The sequence below is a fragment of the Pogonomyrmex barbatus genome, unplaced genomic scaffold (genome assembly GCF_055798465.1).
Source record: "Pogonomyrmex barbatus isolate J1 unplaced genomic scaffold, ASM5579846v1 scaffold3, whole genome shotgun sequence".
Taxonomy (NCBI): Eukaryota; Metazoa; Arthropoda; class Insecta; order Hymenoptera; family Formicidae; genus Pogonomyrmex; species Pogonomyrmex barbatus.
In genome coordinates this window covers 3,480,839-3,500,012 of record NW_028297127.1, presented here as the reverse complement: position 1 = coordinate 3,500,012, position 19,174 = coordinate 3,480,839, and the positions used below count along the sequence as shown (strand labels likewise).

General features: G+C 33.8%; 2 protein-coding genes across 2 annotated transcripts in view; one reads left to right on the top strand and one right to left on the bottom strand.

Annotated features, from left to right (window-relative positions):
* Window positions 1-19,174, bottom strand: part of dpr1 (defective proboscis extension response 1) — a 303,032-nt gene that overhangs the window by 173,308 nt on the left and 110,550 nt on the right. The gene's annotated exons all lie outside the window — the stretch shown is intronic.
* LOC112552876 (uncharacterized) lies at window positions 10,065-19,120 on the top strand. Its single transcript, XM_025219164.2, has 3 exons — window positions 10,065-11,412; window positions 12,253-12,380; window positions 15,736-19,120. The coding sequence occupies exons 1-3, from the start codon at window positions 11,217-11,219 to the stop codon at window positions 15,901-15,903; spliced, it is 492 nt and encodes a 163-aa protein (XP_025074949.2). The 5' UTR covers window positions 10,065-11,216; the 3' UTR covers window positions 15,904-19,120.

Below are 19,174 nucleotides of genomic sequence, written 5' to 3'. Positions count from 1 at the left end.
TCTTCGGTAGAATTGTTATATCTGGAAATGTCGGATAAAGGTGTAGTCAGGATGACGGCATGTTGTTGAGTGCCGGCAAAAGAAAGGCAGCAGAATCATTGAGAATAGCTACAAACGCAGGAATTTTCTTCGTTTTCTTCGATCTTCAATCTTTATAGAGATGTACAACCATTCGCCTTCTTTATGGAAAGTGAAAAGAAATACTGGCAATGTGTTTCCTCAATAAGAAATTGGTATAGCATTATTATTATTATTATCATGTTTTATGGATATTGACTCAATGTTGATATATAATTGATTGTAAATAGTTTATATTAAGTTTTATGTATTAACAGTTACGTACGCAAGAAAAATAAAATATTTTTAATTAAAAAGAGTTCCATATTGTTTTTTTCTTTAAAATTTTCTATTAATAATGATATTAATTTTATTAATAAGGAATATTTGAATTATTAAAATACTTTATTTTTGCAATCCGTGTCTTTCTACTTTCTATTACAATGTATACTATCTAATATATATAGCCTGTCTTCTTAAAATAACTATCGGATCGACTTTATAATAACGTCACAATTTTTTACTTCAGTTTTTGCGCAATTCAGAGATAAAATTAGAAACAGCTGTGCTGTCAGTGAATGCTTGAATATAGATAAAATTATAAAATAGGCTAGGTATAGAATATAGAAATATTGGCATCTCGTTGAAATATCTTGATATTAATTCTGAATTTTACGGTTCTGAATTCCTATTTTTAACGATTTAGAGAATAAATAGTAAAATACGTTACAAATAAGAAATATTATTATATTATTTTAAGAATGAGTAATACGTACTAAACAAATTATTTTTTTTGTTTCTGTTATTAACCTTTAATCAATAAAAGAGTTTGAAAATGTCTTTCCCTTAATACCGTCACATCCATCTTTTAGGATCGATGAAGAAACGGTCAGTTTAATGGATGCATCTCTATTACTTGAGTATTATGTACCGTTGGGCGATATTATATCGGAATAAAACAACGATTAAAAAAAGTCGTTACAGATTAAATGATAAAATTTATATAAATTTAAATATTTACAACACATCTTGACATTCAAGAGCGATACTTGATTATTCAAAGGAGAGTATTGTATCGCAAACAATTTCCCCTACGGAACTTCCAAAGTTGGCTGTAATTGAAAGCGATTTCATACATATCCTCTATTAATATATATATATACACGAATTAATCACCATAACACTTCCTCCTATAAATTATTCCATTTTGTATTTCGTCGAAGCTTCATTTATTAAATCGAACTAGAGTATCGCATTAGTTTATACCGGACGTGAAAAGTAATTAATAGCCACATTATTACCATATTACGGTAATTAAATTGTGTAACGAAATTGAATGAATCGTAATCCCAATTAATGTTGCTTTCACAATTGTATTATATAATAGAGTTTTCGCGTGATCTCTAATTAAAACTTTTGTATATTGATATAGTGGCATTAAAATGCATTTTTTTTTCATTCTGATGAAAATTTAGAGTTTATATTACAAAAAGATCTATTACAAAATTTAAATAACTCAAATCTAAATTTGAAATTTTATATAAATTAACAGTATCGTAATATATAATATTGAATATTTTATTTTTTTTTTTTTTAAATGAAAGACACGAATTTTCGACCAGACAGAGAAATTAAAAAGAAACGAAGTCAAGATTGCCCTCGAAGGGCGCCTGTTGGAAGAAGTTAAGTACAAACGGCAGGCTCTTTTTCTCCGTGAATGATAGACCGTGAATCTTAATGCGATGCAAATCCAGGCGTTTCGCGGGAAAAAGTTTCGATGCAGTGGTGCCATAAATCAGGAACCCGCCTGAGATTCAATTTAGTGACGTTGGCGCACAGCATAGTTTCTGCAGTTAATTAATCTTCATAATCTTATGACGGGGCCACGATCTCGGGACATTCTTCCTCAGATCTCAATTTGGAATGGGCAAAATATGCAATTCCTCTGAAGAAACTACCTGAACTCACTTTCGAATAATTACGTGAATGGTCAGAGAGATTAAAATGATAAAAATTCTTATACTTTGATTTAATATGTAAATTCAGATAATATTAAAAAAACTCACATGTTGATATAAAATTCTTAATAGAGAAGCATTGTATCTAAAATTTTTTAATGTAATTTAAAATTAATTTTTAGACGTATTTTTTTTATAAAATAATAAATTGACTGTTGAATTAATTTCACTTTTATATATTTTTATATATTTTAATTCTTTGATCATATGTTTGATCATAATATCTGAATATTGATGAAAGGAAATGTCATATATTTTATAAAATGTTAGTAGTTTATCATTTCTTACAACTTCGTAGTATCTAGTTTTATAAAAGTAATATATCTTTATTTTTTAAAAGTCAATGTTACTACTTTTAAATCTTGTTACTTTATTCAGTTAATACATTTTTTTCTTAGAATATAAATAAGCGTTTCAATTTAGTTAGTAATTTTCTCACATTATATTGTATATAAAAGAAAAAATTATATATAATATTATTAAATTATATAATTGTACACATTTTAAAATTAATTAACCGCAGTGCTTCTAACATCTATTTTAAAAGTGTATTTTTTCTGTCAAAGGAATCTCGTTTCGGAGATCCAATAAAAAGCTAGTATACTATACAGACTGAGTGTTTACGTACGAAAGGCGAAATTGAAATACGTACCAGTGCGCAGAAATTTTTTATTTTGCGTTTGAAATGCATTTTCACTCGTTTCAACAACAAGAATCTGGCTTTGATTTCAAACGAACTGGAGTTTGCTTTCAATTTTGGAGCTAATGTTTCATTGTAATGTTATTTTATTTTTGGTAGGTATATAGTTGCTTTCACCATATACATTTTGTATATAACCGGTCGTATTCCAGAGATTCACAAGAATTAATTTTAGCATTTACGAAAATTGAGGTTTGGTAGATTTATTCGGTGAGCTTCTTCAATCACGTATAGAATGTTATAAAATTATATGTTTTGTCTTGCGAATTCATTGATAATAAGTCTAGTTTTAACAAAATGTTTTAGGATCAATTTTTAAAAAATTGCAATATAATTTTCTCAAATCAAATTGCACATAGAAATGTATTTTTCCAATTATTGATGACAAATCATAGTCTTTCTCGATGTAGTCTTCTCGATATTATTTTCATTTATCGCGATTGCTTCACTGAAGAAACAGAAAAATGTCGGAGCCGAATTATCATTATGTGTTCGATGTGTCAGCACTCTTGGATAGGTTAAAAGTTACTTCTGTCGACTCTCCAGGTCGGTCCCATTTGCATTTCGGTGGCATCGTGTTACATAAAAAATAAACTCCTCGGAAATTACGGGATCAAGAAGACTTCGGAGGACTTGGTACTGCGTGTACGGCTCCCTTTCACAGGAAATTGTTGGTTATGTATCGCGACGGAAACTTTCGCGATGTCGGAAACGCAAGTAGGTAGGTTTTGCCTGTCGCGACGTCGCTACGGCTTACATTCTTCATCTAGAATATTGCCACAGCCGGGACTTCGTTTAAAGTTCGGTCCTATTGTCACGGAAAAACTTGAGAGCATCTACTTCCCGTATCAAAGAGCTCGAGAGATTGCACCTCGTTAGAGAAGAGAACACCCGCGCCAGATATAAATTTTCACTCATCCGGCATCTCTGAGGAGAAGTCTTCGAATTCATTCAGAATTTAATGTATCTCATGGATGTAGAGCAATCCGAGCAAATCTTCAGTATGAATTTGAAGATTTAAACTCGACTAGTTTTTGTTGAATGGAATAGTGACGAAGGCGAGTGACGAACATACAGAAATCATTGTTATTTCATTATAAAAAATGAAATATATAAATGTGGAATACAGAATATTAATAATTTAAGTGTAAATATGTGAGAATCGTATTAAGTCATTGATATATAATTTACTTATAATTGACCTTGTGATGTATTATTTAATTTTAATTTGATGAAATTGAACATTATACTAATATTACATGAGAATTGTGAATAGTTAATATTTGTGGTGTTAAATATGTAAAATTTAAATCATGCCAATTGATTTTCATTCTCAGAAACACTTGGATTTTGATATAATGAAAGTTAATAAAATTTTAATAATTAATCAATCTTGTTATATTGTTTGGACGTTTAATGGATCAATGAGTTTGATAATAAAGAAAATAAAATTTCTATTAAATAAAATATCTGACCATCTTATTAATGTAATGCTTGAACTTTTGAAGTCAATGCATCGACATATTCGCCAGCGCTAACTTTACCATTCAATAAGCTACTGACACATTTCACGTTGAAACTTTAAATAAATTCGATTTAGATCCGAATAGTGAATAAATGAATGCAGAACTTCTCTCGTGATCGCTCATGCATATGCACTACGTTATGTGCAACTTTCTCTTCAATCGGTCAAGTAACATTGATTTTGTTTTTGAGGATTTAAGAAATTTTATAGAAGTAATAACACACAAAAGGAAATTAAAAAATAATAAAAAATAAAAAAAATTTTTTAAACGAAAATAATTAAAGGAAGTATAATTTTTCAATCCTTTCTATTTTGTTCAATACAACAAAATACAAAACTGCTCTCTTTTCCTCTCTTTCTCTCTCTCTCTCTCTCTCTCTCTCTCTCTCTCTCTCTCTCTCTCTCTTTGATTTTTATCTTTTATGAAAAGAATAATTTAAATCGCACTTTCAATAACGAAGAAGCATTCTTGTTCTTTAAAGTTTTCTCCATTAATCTGAATACTCACGAAAATGAAAATTCAGACTTGAGTAAAATTGAGCTTTGGTCTCGCTAATTTGGAGGCGCGAGAGATAATAATTGGATAGAAGCTTCATGAGTGCTTGCGGGTTGGCAACCACTGGCGCGAACTATTATCAGATTTCCGATCGGTCCGTATAGAAAATAGACGCTTAAAGCCGACCGGCGCGATGCGGTGAATGGGGTGTAAATAAGCGCGAGTACGTGGTGGATCATGCATATGCACTGCGCGGTGTGTGTCCTTCTCTCTGACTGGTTCCACAGTTAACTTGGATCACGAGCGCAGCATGCCGATGCCGCCATCGGCCATGGCTCCCGAGGGCTCGGCCTGCAATTTAAATGGCCGCGACACGCAGCAAGTGTCTCCGGGGGTCGTTGGACAACAGCATCGGCTTACCCGCAGCCTGATCTCGGTCGGGTCCAGCGTCTGCCGAATATGTCACACGAACACGGCGAAGGAACCGCTTATTTCCCCTTGTAGGTAAATATGTATTCGTTCTATCACAACCTGATCAGTATTGCCTGGACAAACAAAACCTCAATTTTGAAAGGACAATATTTTGATGAAAAACAATGAAATGAAATCAAATATAATTACAATGTGCTGATCAAACAAAAAAGTAGTAGCTTTTTCCGCGGCAGTACTGTTAAATATTATAACATGTATGTTAACTTGAAACAAAAAGATAATATCAAGAATAATATCCAGTTTTGAGTAAATTTTTTTCATAGTATCGCTAAATGTAATTGATTGAAAATTTATGAAAAAAATTATCTTTTGACATTTTCTTTTAAAATTGGATAAAAATCCTTATCACATACACATATTTGTCATATGCATATAAAATATAATAATAATATATATATGAATTTAACTCTAAAGCTAAATATATATATATATTTGAAATTGTATAATCCATACATGTGTATCATGATATAAACTCAAATGTATTTAGAGATAAGACCGTCATTTTAAGAATTATAATTAGACGGATTCGGGATAAGCTTAGATTAAGTTATTTAATCGTGAGCTATTATATTATTAATTCTCTTCCAAGATTATCTTCGAAAGAAAGAGGAAAATTATAATTACGTCACATTACACAAATATCATCTCTAGCTTTAAAATAAAAAATGTTTTTTTGGTCAGATCGTATTCTATATGTATAAAATATTTGCAAACTTGTAATTTGGAGTGTATTAATATGTTTTAAATTGTTATATTGTTATAATTAAAAAATATTTCTCCAAATTTTTATACTGATAAAAAAATATTGACATCATGTAAACATCATGTGTTAAAATTTAATTTACAATAAAAAGTACATGTTTAATTTTTTTCTTTGGCATTATAATATATGTATAAACATAAATAATTATAGCTTTTTTTCAAAAATATAAAAACAAAAATAGAATTTTCGAGTCCAAGAAGAAGATCGTTTGTATTACATATGCAGAAAAGAATATCATGCAATTATGCATTTACGATTTTGATAACTTTATTGCTATGGCAAAACGACGTGTATCATCCGCGTAGCTAAGTCCAGGATTTAGAATAGAATTTCGCCATCTTACGAACGTCTCATCCTTCATACTTAATAGGATTTGAGAAAAATGTGGTGCTCACCGGAACGGGAAGTGCTTACGTATTAATGGCGGAATATCACGATATTTAAATCCTGCGGATTCAGCTTCGGGTATTTCTGTTAATTCGTTTAAACGTAATAACAAAATTCACTGGAAATTGGCGTGCGTAAAAAATACGAAGTAGATACACATGAAATATTACATTTTATAAAAACAGTGTAATTTTGTAATATTTTTATTATGTTAACACTTTTAAAATGTACATGTATAAATTTTAATACTATAATGATGTACAGTTGACTTTCATTTTATTTAATATTATACAATGATCTCCCAAGTTGCAACAATTCTAATGGTTATAATCATTACAATCAACAGCTAAAAGTTTAATAATTTCATTAGTTTAGAATTTACTTGGTAAAGTAATGTCTTGAAAGAATATAAATCGAATAAAAGCCTTCATTTCAAGCCAATTTCAATAGCTTTACTTTAAACAAACTTTAATGTGAGAGGTTTTGTTATGAATTATTGATAGATATTTCAACTTAAATGTTTAGCCAAGTTGATGACCATAGTCGATTAGTGATAAATTTAATTACAACAAGGATATATATAGGTCGCTGTAAGGCGAGCAGAGAAAATCATTCAATTGCTTTGATTCCCAATAGTCTATTATTCCCCATCTATCACAATGTACGTCGCGCAAAGCGACAAATGCTAATTTTGCACAAGTATCAGACGGGAGACGGACTCTAATTAATTAGCGCTAAAGCTCGATTAAGCGATGATCTCGCGTCATCCAATCACTACGAAATATCACGAGGGATCAGCCGTTAGTATACTTGGAAAGTTAAAGACGTTCAGGATGTCGAGTTGATTCATCACTTTGAAACTCTGTTACTGTCCGTCATTCGTTTGAATTTACATGTCACAGAGCCGGATATAATTTTGTAAAGTTCAAGAAGTAAAAAAAGCTGACTCTAATGAACGCTCCTCGGTAACTAATGATAATTCTATTTTTCCTCAGTTGCAGACAGCCATTTTTGTAGCTTGTCAAAAAAAAAAGAAAAGAAGAAGGAGGAGTGACCCAATTAGTCCCTTGATTTCTGGTGTGCGCACGTTTACTTTCCATCAGTTTTCATAATTATTTTATTTAACGCTTCGGTAAGCTCGTGCGCGTCCTTATCGTTTTCGCGGGAGGGAGGAGGGGGAGGCAGGATATCCGCACTGCCCGTCAACTTAACGACCTGAGCCGCGTCCCTTCGCTCGCAGAGGCTTAATTCACAAGGATCTCGTGAGAATTCTCGACTATGTGCTACGTTTATATCTTGTGACCCATTTCTTTTCGCGTTACCACGGCAACATTAGACGCGCGGTGGTAAATGCGCGGCGACGCCGCCGCCGCCGCATCCGACGTGAAATCTGGTCGACTCGGCGCATGAATCATCGCGAATTTTGACACGACCGATTATTTACGGTGGAAAGCAAAATGGTTGCCCTTTCGTGGTAGGACCATCTGTAGTCTCGCAGATCCCGCCGCTAAATGCACGCGTGTCCTCGCATCCTCCGAGAATACGAATGCTCGATTTTATCTCTCGAGTAAGCAAATTTGTTTCCCTTCTCCCGCCCGTTTTTTGAGAGGGCAAGGAAATATAGGATAGGAAACTCTTCTCGCCCGGATATTAATCTCATCCGTCTCTGCTTATCACCGCATCTTGTTCATCACATTTTACATTATGTGCACAAAAAATATTTTCGCACACTTATTATTAATTAATTAAGGGATGAAGCTATGTTGCGAACTATAACATCACGGTAATGTTTAAAAATCCTGATAGGATCGTGGCAGAGGTGGACTGTTTAAAATGTTTCATTATTGGAAGTTGAGTTGAAATTTTTCCGGACGATGCCAACAACTTTCCTAGCGGCCGCCCGCGAATTATTTCTCGTTTAATATTCGCTCCTTATATCGCACTCAACGCTGACGGAGTATTCCGGATTCTGCTGCATACCGTGCATTGTTCGCTGGAACAATCGCAAAACTGATGTCGTAACGCGGCAGATATATTCCACGGCGAATCGCGCTGTGAAAGAAGAGCGGGATAAATTTCATTAGATGATAACTGCTTCGCCGGATACGCGGGCTAATCATCGTCCATGTATACCGTCGAGTTGCCAAAGAGAAAAGTTTATCATACCGTGAGCCATGGGACGAGCGAATCATGTAAAAGGGAATTGTTTTATCCGCTGCTATTTACCGCAACGCTTTTTGTTACACTGCATATTTTTGTTCATTAAAAAAATTTTTTATTATTTTCAACGATTTAATTAATAAGGTATCTTTAATATATTTATAACAATTAGACCAATAGAGTATTTATTAACATTTGATATCTTCATTCACTAAAATTGAAGCTAAAATAATATTAGATAACAAAACGTGATAATTGTCTTCTGTAAGTCCATTTGTTAAGAAAAAAGATGTTCTAACATTTTATTTGCTTGCACGATCTTTTTTTATTATTAGACGAACAATTCGAATATTTCGAGATTAATATATTAAATATTTTACGTACAAGTTAAATATTTTACATTTAGTTGTGCGCAAGTTTCCTCTCTTCATTTAACGAGGAAATTTCGTACGAGCTTGACATCACCTTAACGAGATTTTAACGCATAAACTTGTCTTTGAGATCACTACGCTGCGCAGTGGTACAATTCAGGCTTACTGACTTCCGTTCGAACTAATTTGCGTGCTGCTGCATACATCGTAGACGTAGGATGCGTACGAAGCGAGGAACATGTCGTGATAGTTGCTGGTGCTGTTTATAATAACGAGATTACCCGGTCGGAATAGCGGTCGTTTAACACGGCTGACAAAGCGAAACGTCGTGACTCTATCGTCTGAATGAAGTATACCGGCTCGACACTGAAATCGACCTCACGTAGTCGCATAATTCTCGCGTTGCCTGCGAGATGGGAAATCGTGCTAAGAAAGGACGAGGGGGAGAATGTTATAAGAAGGGAACTTCTCCCTCGCCTCCTCCCTCTTTCGTCCTTTCCCTTTCTCATTCACGGCCTGGTGCAACCGAGTGGTGGAAAGGCGTAAATGAGTGAATAGTTCGAGGAACGTGTCCCGGCGATTAAGGACACACAACTCGTGCTCGAAGAATTACGTGAAAACGCAGTGGGAACGTGCGAAATGAGAGTGGCTCGCTGCAAATCTCCCGAGCGGTTGCCTTCATAATTCTCGAACTTACGGAAATCCTTTTTAATCCGAATGTTACTCTCGAAGCCATAGGCGTTCGGTTCGAAGCGCCGGAGAATAATGTGGAATCGGGTATAACTTATCTTTCTTACGTTCTCGAATGGCGAAATGCATTTCATAATGATTTGTGTCACCAGTGAACATGAATGAACAGATTTAACATTTTCCTATATAAAATAGATTCTATAGACTGATGTGCTTGTGCAATTTCACCCTTACAGATATTCACGGCCAAAAGGATTTTATAATATGAATGCAATACCTTAATCAAGTAGAATTCACTTTTTTCAATAACATTTTCATTCAATTGTACGCTTTCATTTAATTGTATATTTATTAAAAAATTAGTAATCATTTTATTTAAATAATTTGATATAAAGAATAATTTAAAATTTAACACGGCCTGAAGACAATTTTTTTCTTAATACAGATTTTAAAACTCAAATCTAATTCGATACTCGCTCCGTCTTTTGTGCATTTGCTCGAAAACAATTGAGTAAATGTATTTGAGTGCGCAGCAAAAGAATCAACGAAGCCTTAGCACTTAACTTCTATCCCATCAACAAGCTCATCTCGGATTCGCCGTCTAGACGCAATTCATCGAGTTCCTGTGTTCTTTAAATGACACAAATAAAATTTCGCTTTCCACAAAGAGAAAGCGTAATTGGATGTTATTCCCTTACCGTTGTCTTCTCGCGTGATAAAATCGCATGGTATTCTCTCGTATGCGTTTCTGTAGCATAGCACAATATTGCAATATAGACGATGTACATACATAGTGTATCTCTTTCAGGTGCAAGGGCACGCTCGCTTATGTACACTTGTCCTGTCTGGAACGATGGCTGAATCAGTCGAGCCGAACCTATTGCGAATTGTGCCGATATTACTTCAATGCCGTAGAGACGCCTCGTTATCGATGGTGAGCGTTACATTTATCGGGTTAACGCGAGGGAGGGGCGCACTTCCAAGTCGGATGTAATTCAAGCATCTGAAATGCACTTCGATTCTCCGCCGGAGATGCTTTCCTTATTTCGTTTTCTGCACCCATTATTCTCCTTTCTGCGATGAATTGCTCGATCATATCTTTTTTTTTTTCTATTTTCTTCTGTGCAATTTGTTTCCTCACTGTGAGTCGATCAGACTGCAGTTTGGAGTTAACTTCAAAAACGATGTATCGAGTAACCGGCTTCGGGAATCAACCGCAACCGTTTTGCATTCTGATTTATGTGTTAAAGTAACGTGCGATGCATCATTTTAAGTTTGCAATCTGGCTGTTGGAATTAGAACAGCAAATAAATTCGTTTTTTTAAATTTCATAAAACGTTCATTCTCAAATAATATCAATTTTGCTCACATGTACATATATTTCATTTATAGCCATTTTTTTCGTGATTTGAAACAACGAGAGAGTTTTTATATTTATATTATATTTATATTATTTTTATATTTATATAATTGTTGAACATATTGCGTTTTAATTCTAATATCGCATAATATAGTTTATGGACAAATATTTTCTCCGTATGAGAGCATCCTCTAAGGATGAATTTTTTGAGCTTTTATCTTAATGGCTGCACCCAGCCGCGCGTAGTTATCATTTTTATGGGTACCTCCAGGCCAGAATCTCTGAGGATATGGATCAGCCTCCCGCGGAATCGTGGAAATATAGAATCAGATCTGCTCATCTTAACGTTACTCACGATCGTTACGGTGGGATTAGCCGTGGTATGTCTTTTGGGTGAGTGGCTCTTTTATATATAACGGAAACTGTCGTCCACTACGAAGCAAATAAATAGTTAAGAAACACCTGAAAATCTTTTAGTTAGTTCTATTATTGGTAATACTCTGCATATATCAAATTTGCCTAATGCATTTTGCAACTAATTCGACAAATCTGGAATCTTTCATACAAAATAGTTATTCTTTTTGTAATTAAATCCATTTTGTAACTAAATCCATTTTTTTTAAGAAAACATATTTAGAAAAAGAAATATATTATTAAGAATAGTACTATATATTTTTTATTATTCTGACGCTAACATAATCTCGCGTTTTCAAATATATAACTTTATTACATATTTGATTATTTAAATGTTACATAGAATCATACAAATGTACACGAAAAGAACAGCTGCAGTTTTGCTGAAATATTTAAAAAAAAATTTTGCAAGTAGAAGTCTGAAGATAATTTTGGACCATGAAAACAATTACATTAAGCAGTTAAATTGATTGCTAGAATATTAAAAATTTTTGCAACATCAATTTCATGTTTAAACGTCCTACATAATTATTTTGATGATTTAACAAAATTATCTTCTATATCTCGCTAAATTTTTAGATACTTTAATAAATTTTTCCGCATATAAACATTTGATACGTATTTTCTGCATTTTAAGTTTTTTTTAAAACTATGTTTACAAAAAATAATGTTATACATTATTGCACGATATACTATTGTGGAAAAGAATTTGGATCGTATGTTGATAAAGCCTCAGTTTCAGTTCCATTTGATAAGCAGTGTTACTTTTATGAAACTGCATCAAACTATATATACTTGTTATCCGCTATAATTTTGCAGGTATGCGATATTTTATCATCGAGGGGAAAAAGATTGGGATTTCTAAACCCTGGACGCGAGGAGCGATATGGTTCTTCCTGACCATCGTGATATTAGGCTACGTCACTACAGTTTACCTGCTCTGCAGGGTAATTATACTTCCGATTTATTTCTTCTTTTCGATTATCAATAGTTTAATAAGAGGAAGATTACATTTAATAAGAATAAATGTTGATTTAATTTAATAGTCACGACTAGACAGGTTGTTGATATCTTTGAATTAAATAATAATCATAATAAATGCTTTTGCCACGTAATTCTTTTACATTAATATTCAATAGAAATATGCTATATGTAATTGAGCTACATTAATTAGCTTAATGAAAGACGTTGCATCAAGTAACTTATATAATATCAAAATTACATCATTAAATATTTAATTAATATTGCGAAGATATGGACATAATATTATGTCTACATTGTCATTTTTCCGTTGAATACATGTTTCAATATATTCATACGAGTATCTTATTAAATTTATACGGATTAGTTCACTAAAAGCTAAATTTACGGAATTATTGGTTTATGTATATACTAACGATGCGAAATTCGTGAAATATCCAATCGCGTAATATTACATGTTCGTAAAATGAGGTCAACGTTTAAAATGAAATGTATTTAATATATTGATTCCTCAGAGGATTGTATGTATCTTTACAATTAGATGCCAATGAATGAAATTTCATTTTCCGAAAGATAAATACGATAATAAGTTTTGTCTATTTTAATAAATATAAATTGCATATGGCATATGTAAAAAATATACTGATTTTTTTATATAATCAATTAAAATATATTAACTTTTTTATAATATTGGCTATAAACATAGATCGATGTGTTTATTCTAACGATATTGAATTTATTACAAAATTACTTTTATATTTAACTTTAATTTAAATATTATTTCGCAAAAAAGATGCGACATATAATTAAAAGTATTTTAAAATTATAATATTAAAATCTTTTTTTTTCATCATTATTATATTTCATATTATTTTAAAATCTCTGGGTATTAACCTGGCAGATAAATAATGCTTTTGCCAAATATTCTTTTAGAAATCACGAGTTAGACTTTTTATACGTTCAAGTTTCCAAGGATACTTTGAACGTGTAGATCAATACATGGCATAATACCCATAACTTAATACTTATTGACGCTTCGAGTTTGAAACAATGGCCATTTTTCATAGTTTAGACCGTACTATCTTTAGCTGAAAGGTAAACCACGGTAAACCAGAGATGCCTCGCGCATAACGCGCGTGTGAGTTATTTACTGCATAATATCTTTCGAAGAATATATCTGGCCGAGATATATGTGTCGTAAGGATATGGAATCATGGTATTCGGACACTTTTGACTAGTAACGTATGCCGATGCTGGGATAACTTGCATCAGCATGCATCCTCTGGGGTCATCGACTTTATGTCGCATCCAGCGCGACGTCGTCGTGCCGAGGTTTACGTTTATGCGGCACGATCTCGCCGGGCCAGATAGCAACATCCGCCCCGGGCGGGCGCATTAAGGCGCGGTGCAAGGGTGAAACAGGTGAGCGGTGTCCCGACGCTCGAATGCACGGGAGAGATAGCACGGGGGGAGCGACCCGGAACAAACGTGTCAGAACGCACTCTGCGCCGGAAGAGCGCGAAAGACACACGACGCTCTGATATGAAAAGAATACGTACGGCGTAAGACGGAGCGCGTACCGAGCGAGCTGGAAACATGGCTAATAGGATCTCTTTTAGGTCTGAATATATTGCGAAGATATTCTCTTTCGCGAGAAGAAAAATTATGTCACGCGTTTATGTTCTTACGAGAGTCGCTCTTTATGATTTACTTTTTTTACCTTATGCCTCAAAAGTGCGACTGGCATTAAGAAAAGCATTTTTGTTAACGCTTCTTTTTTTTCTCAATAATTGGAAAATTGTGACGTGATCGCAAATATTTATCTACAAGCGTATTTATTTATGTCGTCATATTTATTATACGATTTACTTAAGTTTACTTAAATTAATATTACTCACCTTGGTGAAATGAAGATCATAATCTTTACGGCGTCAGCGTGAATTAAACGGGAGTTCCGTTATGGAATATTTATGGCGATTGTTTATACATACTAAAATGCTTGCTAATGCTCATTAAATTTCCATATATAGTTAATTACCGTGGAGTCCCTCAACAAGTGCTAGATTTGATTATTTTACCCTAAAGTTATTATTAAATTAATTATTATTGGCATCATCTCTAACATGAATATGGAGATTCTCAAGTTTTCGCATGCAAATATGAGAAATTCAGACTATTGCACCAACAATTATTTTCCGAGTTATCTAATGAAAACTCCAGGTCTTATCATTTAATTAAAAATTGTAACTGTTAGTTAAATTAAGCATTAAGAAATTGTTAGTTGAAAATAAATAATATTTAAACACATAAGATAGTAATAATTAAAATAAAAATTTTATTTATTAATATTTTAATATTATTATTTTGTTTATTAATTTATATAATGTAATATCTATACTTCATGAATTCTATTTTCAATTTAATTACTAGCAAATTCTTTAAAAATTTTTGAGTGAAAGTTAATTTATTAACAATTTTTTATAGGCTATTATATAAGTAACTTTGACTGAAGATTATACTTTGTTATTATTTCACAATTTATTATGGAAGCATAATTATCGTATATATCACTATAACATCTTTCGCCGATATACCTCAAGAATATATGTGGCAATCTAGTCACGTAGTATACGTATATTCTCGGTACGGTGCAGATCAATGTCGCCGATAAATCGAAAGATTTATCAGCCACTAGGATCTATAATACATTATTCCGCCTGGAACAAAGTGCGCCTTCGATCCAAGGAAGAATTATTCACGCCGCTTAACGTCTCTACTGTACTATTGAAGCTAGAGGCTGTACTAAGTGAGGATGGGCAGGCGAAATGATTCGTCTGGCGAGCGATATTTCGTCCGGCTATCCGAGAGCAGGCTAACGAATCTCGCGTCACCGAATGCTCTCGTTAATCCTCGCGAAAGATCCTACGAGCACTTTGAAGCGCAGAGTGCTCTCCGCGTACGAGTCGGGTGGGACGGTAAGCTTTTAAATAAAACCATCGGTCGCGTCGCGCCGTAAATCGCTGCAGTTGAATCGAAATCGTCGGACGTCGTGTTTAATTAAGAATAATCGTGAATACGCGCCACTTTCCGAATCGCCGTCTCTTCCATTTTCGATTGTACCTCGCTCCCTCCCGCCCTCTCTCTCTTTTTCACGTCACGGAGGGCACTCGAGGCGCGTCACTCGAGCCTGATTTATCGAGTGGACTGCCCTTTGCCCCTGACAACTGAAACTGCCCGGATAATTTAAATCGGCGAGAAAAGGAGCAGCCGTGACCCCCGGCGGTTCTCTCCACTCGTTCACATTTGTCTCTCCTTCCTCAGGACCAGGTGTCGCCGTGGTACAGGTGGTGGAAGAGCACCGTCAATGTCAGACTCATCATAGATCCTCAATTGCTTCGTCGTCGGTCCTCGGACGAGTCCTCTCAGGACCATGAGAGTCACGACGGATCGAGGGAGACAACGGTGATGTCCGTGGTCGATGCGTCATAAAGCAAATGTGGTCGATAAAAAAAAAAACGAGAGCGAGCTGACATATAAAAATGTAACTGAAAGTCCCAAGATGTAAGTCACGAATGAATGAAATAAACATGAATATTATTTGCGCAGTGAGATATTATCGCAAGCTGGCTCATATATATTATGCGCCGTTACTTAAAGTTCTTAATTATTCATTATTGTGTCATTGTTTTGTGCAGTCAGAATTTTAATCCTGGCGCCTCGGATTGTGTCGACCCGATTTTTGTCACGCGAATTTACGTGGTTCTTCGAAACCTTTCAACATTTGGCGGAATTCGATTCCGTTCGTCTTCCTGGCGTGAAAAAAAAAAGAGAACTCGCGTGATTCGCGCGACATGTCGACGAATGCAGTTGCGGTGAATTGTTTCCCCGTTTCTTTTGCCGCTGATTGCTCGTGCGCCTCGTGTATGTTGTCCTTAAAAAAGGAAAAAATCGGTATTTCACGTGGCGTGCCGCGCGCTAGATTTAATCGCGTAAATGAGAACTGAACGTGCGGGCACCGGGTATATTAAACAGAAATACCTTGCGAATTTAAACGCATGCTTTCTGCCAAGAAAAATTTAGCTAGCCAAGAGCTCGTGGTGAACAAAAGGAAGTACTGCTGATCCAGCAATTAACTTATCTGGCACGATGCCAACTATTTATATTACAGCGTTATCGTATATTCTATTCATTATTCTCGTCCGTTACTGCTAGCTACTGTTTCTTTCCTTATTTAAACGAGAGAGAGAGAGAGAGAGAGAGAGAGAGAGAGAGAGAGAGAGAGAGAGAGAGAGAGAGAGAGAGAGAGAGAAAACTAACGCTCAAAATAAGGAACTTCAGTTAATTTGCAGAAAGTATTCGTAATTTGGTATTATTAAACTTTCATATGAGTTATTTTAAAGGCCAAGTGAGTCGAAGTCTAAGATATTATTGAATTGATTGATCTAATGAAGAAAATTGATTTTAATAGAATCAAAAGATTTAATAGAATACAGATTTTTAATATAAAATTTTTAATATCGAAAGCACAAGGAAATCGAGTTAAAAATAAAACACTGCTATATACTTGAACAGTTTCTATTTCATTGTCAGATTCAAAAAAACATCATTTTCAATCTTCTTGAGTATATTTTCCTCGTAAAAAATAGATGTGTGCAAACGCATTGGAAAGAAATGTTTTAACGCCCTACCTTCTCCATGTCCGTGACATAAATCCAGGTAAATCGAAAGTCCGAAGTCATGCAATTAGCAGTAAACATCTCGCGTCGCCTCGTAGCAGTAAGCTCCGCTTAAACACCAACGTTACCGGTGACTTTATCCGGTAATTAGTTAAGCTGCGACAAACCAATTACAGTGCTCTGTTGGGGAGGGAGGGTGGCATTGACTATCGTTTGGTCAATTCTGAAACGAAGAGTGCTCGATACTGAAAAGATTTATTCATTTTGCTGTAATAATTTCATGAAAAATTAAAGCTTTTTCTAGAAGCCCAACGATTTGAAATAAATTTATGAAAAAAGCAATTACGTGAATTTATCGAGAAGATTTTATTCAGTATTAAAATGCCTATTTTATACGTTGTGATCTTATACTGTTTGAAACTATGTAGGACGTACATTTACAGATGCAGCACTAAATATGATTTTTAGTTACATTGATTTTGATGTAATATCAAAATATATATTGTATGTACATATTTAAGCTTATATTAAATATGTTTTTAAGTCAATATTAACTTGTTCGTAAATCAATTCCAAACTGTCTATATGTAGAAATAAGAAAACAGAATATGTTAATATTTTAAACGACAGAGTTTCTCTCATTTTTACTATTTACCGAAAACACTAGCATAATAAATGATATGATCTAGTTTTATGTTTTCATTTATTTTTGCATACATCTGGCTGCGCATATTTTCTCGTGTAGTACAGTGGGAAATATGTTATTTTTCTTAAAGCAACATCAGAGGATCAGCTACCACGATTTTCATTGCATACACGTTAACGGCTATGAGATAAGGTTTATGTTTACCGAGAAAGTAATGCTTTCCAAAGACGAGTGTTGGGAAAATATGTTCCAAAAATCAATTTTCCTTCGAATATTCATTCTAAAATTAATTTCCGCATAGTACTTTCAAAAGGAGATTTATCAATAAAATTATATTTATATTGATAAAATTTGCAATTATATTGAATTTATTATTGTTACGTCCGCGGCGGTCATTGACGCTCTCACTTAACGCGCGTTCCGCGAGGAAACCGCGCTCGGCAATAAACAACGCCGTTCAATAAAATATGGAGGCTTTATTCAAATTAATCAACAATTTTGCGGACACACGTCACGATATATACGCCACGAGTCATAGTTTTTCGTAAACAACATCACCCCGGAGAGCGCTTCGCTTCTACTCCAAACGGCGGTTCGACTCCACTCGGCCGCAGAAGACTCGCGGGTATAACATTATTTTATAATAAATATATCCCTTTATTTTATAATAAACTAGACATTACAAACGCGCGCTACGTATACATTATTTTTTTAAAAATAGAAAAAGCAAAAATTATATAATATTGTTACTATACTAAGAAGATATCGATAATATCGACCGCAATATCGACCGACGATCTATCCGATAGATGGCGACGCATACGGTTTCACGGCGACGGCACGTCGGCGTATTTCAAAGAGCTTGTCCTACACGTGTTTTCATACTTTTTTGTCCCCTCAAAAAAGTGTGAACATTTAGAAAAAATTGCGAGGGGAGTTTTTTCTATAATTTTTTCATAGGGCGCACCTGCGGACATTTAAACGGCTGTAACTTCTTCAAAAATAGACGTAGAGACATGGGACAAAGACCAATCTTTTTCATTTTGCGTTCCGCAAATGTTTATGTTAAATACATATATTCTTATCATGAGACATAACATGTGTATATTTAAAATGTCCGAATATGCTAGAATAAAATATAAAATATTTCGTAAATTATTGATTTTTTTGACATTTGTATCTTAATACTTTTTTAACGCATTGTTTAAGAGGTATTAAAATTATTTAAAATGGGATACGCTGCACATATATTTATAGTGAAAAATAAGAAAAAATTAATAATAAATTGTAATATAAGGAAAAATCATTAATAAAAAAATATTAAAATCTATGCAAGAAAATATGCATAAGAAATGTAATAAAATGACGCCACTTATATAATTATAATATTATAACTTATTTATACTTATTATAACTTATTATAACTTATTTATTATAA

Excerpts from the sequence above, each read along its gene's own strand:
- LOC112552876 (XM_025219164.2), top strand. The coding sequence starts at position 11,217 with ATGAATTTTTTGAGCTTTTATCTTAATGGCTGCACCCAGCCGCGCGTA. Across the intron at positions 11,413-12,252 it reads AGCCGTGGTATGTCTTTTGG|GTATGCGATATTTTATCATC; the intron begins GTGAGTGGCTCT and ends ATAATTTTGCAG. Across the intron at positions 12,381-15,735 it reads CAGTTTACCTGCTCTGCAGG|GACCAGGTGTCGCCGTGGTA; the intron begins GTAATTATACTT and ends CTCCTTCCTCAG.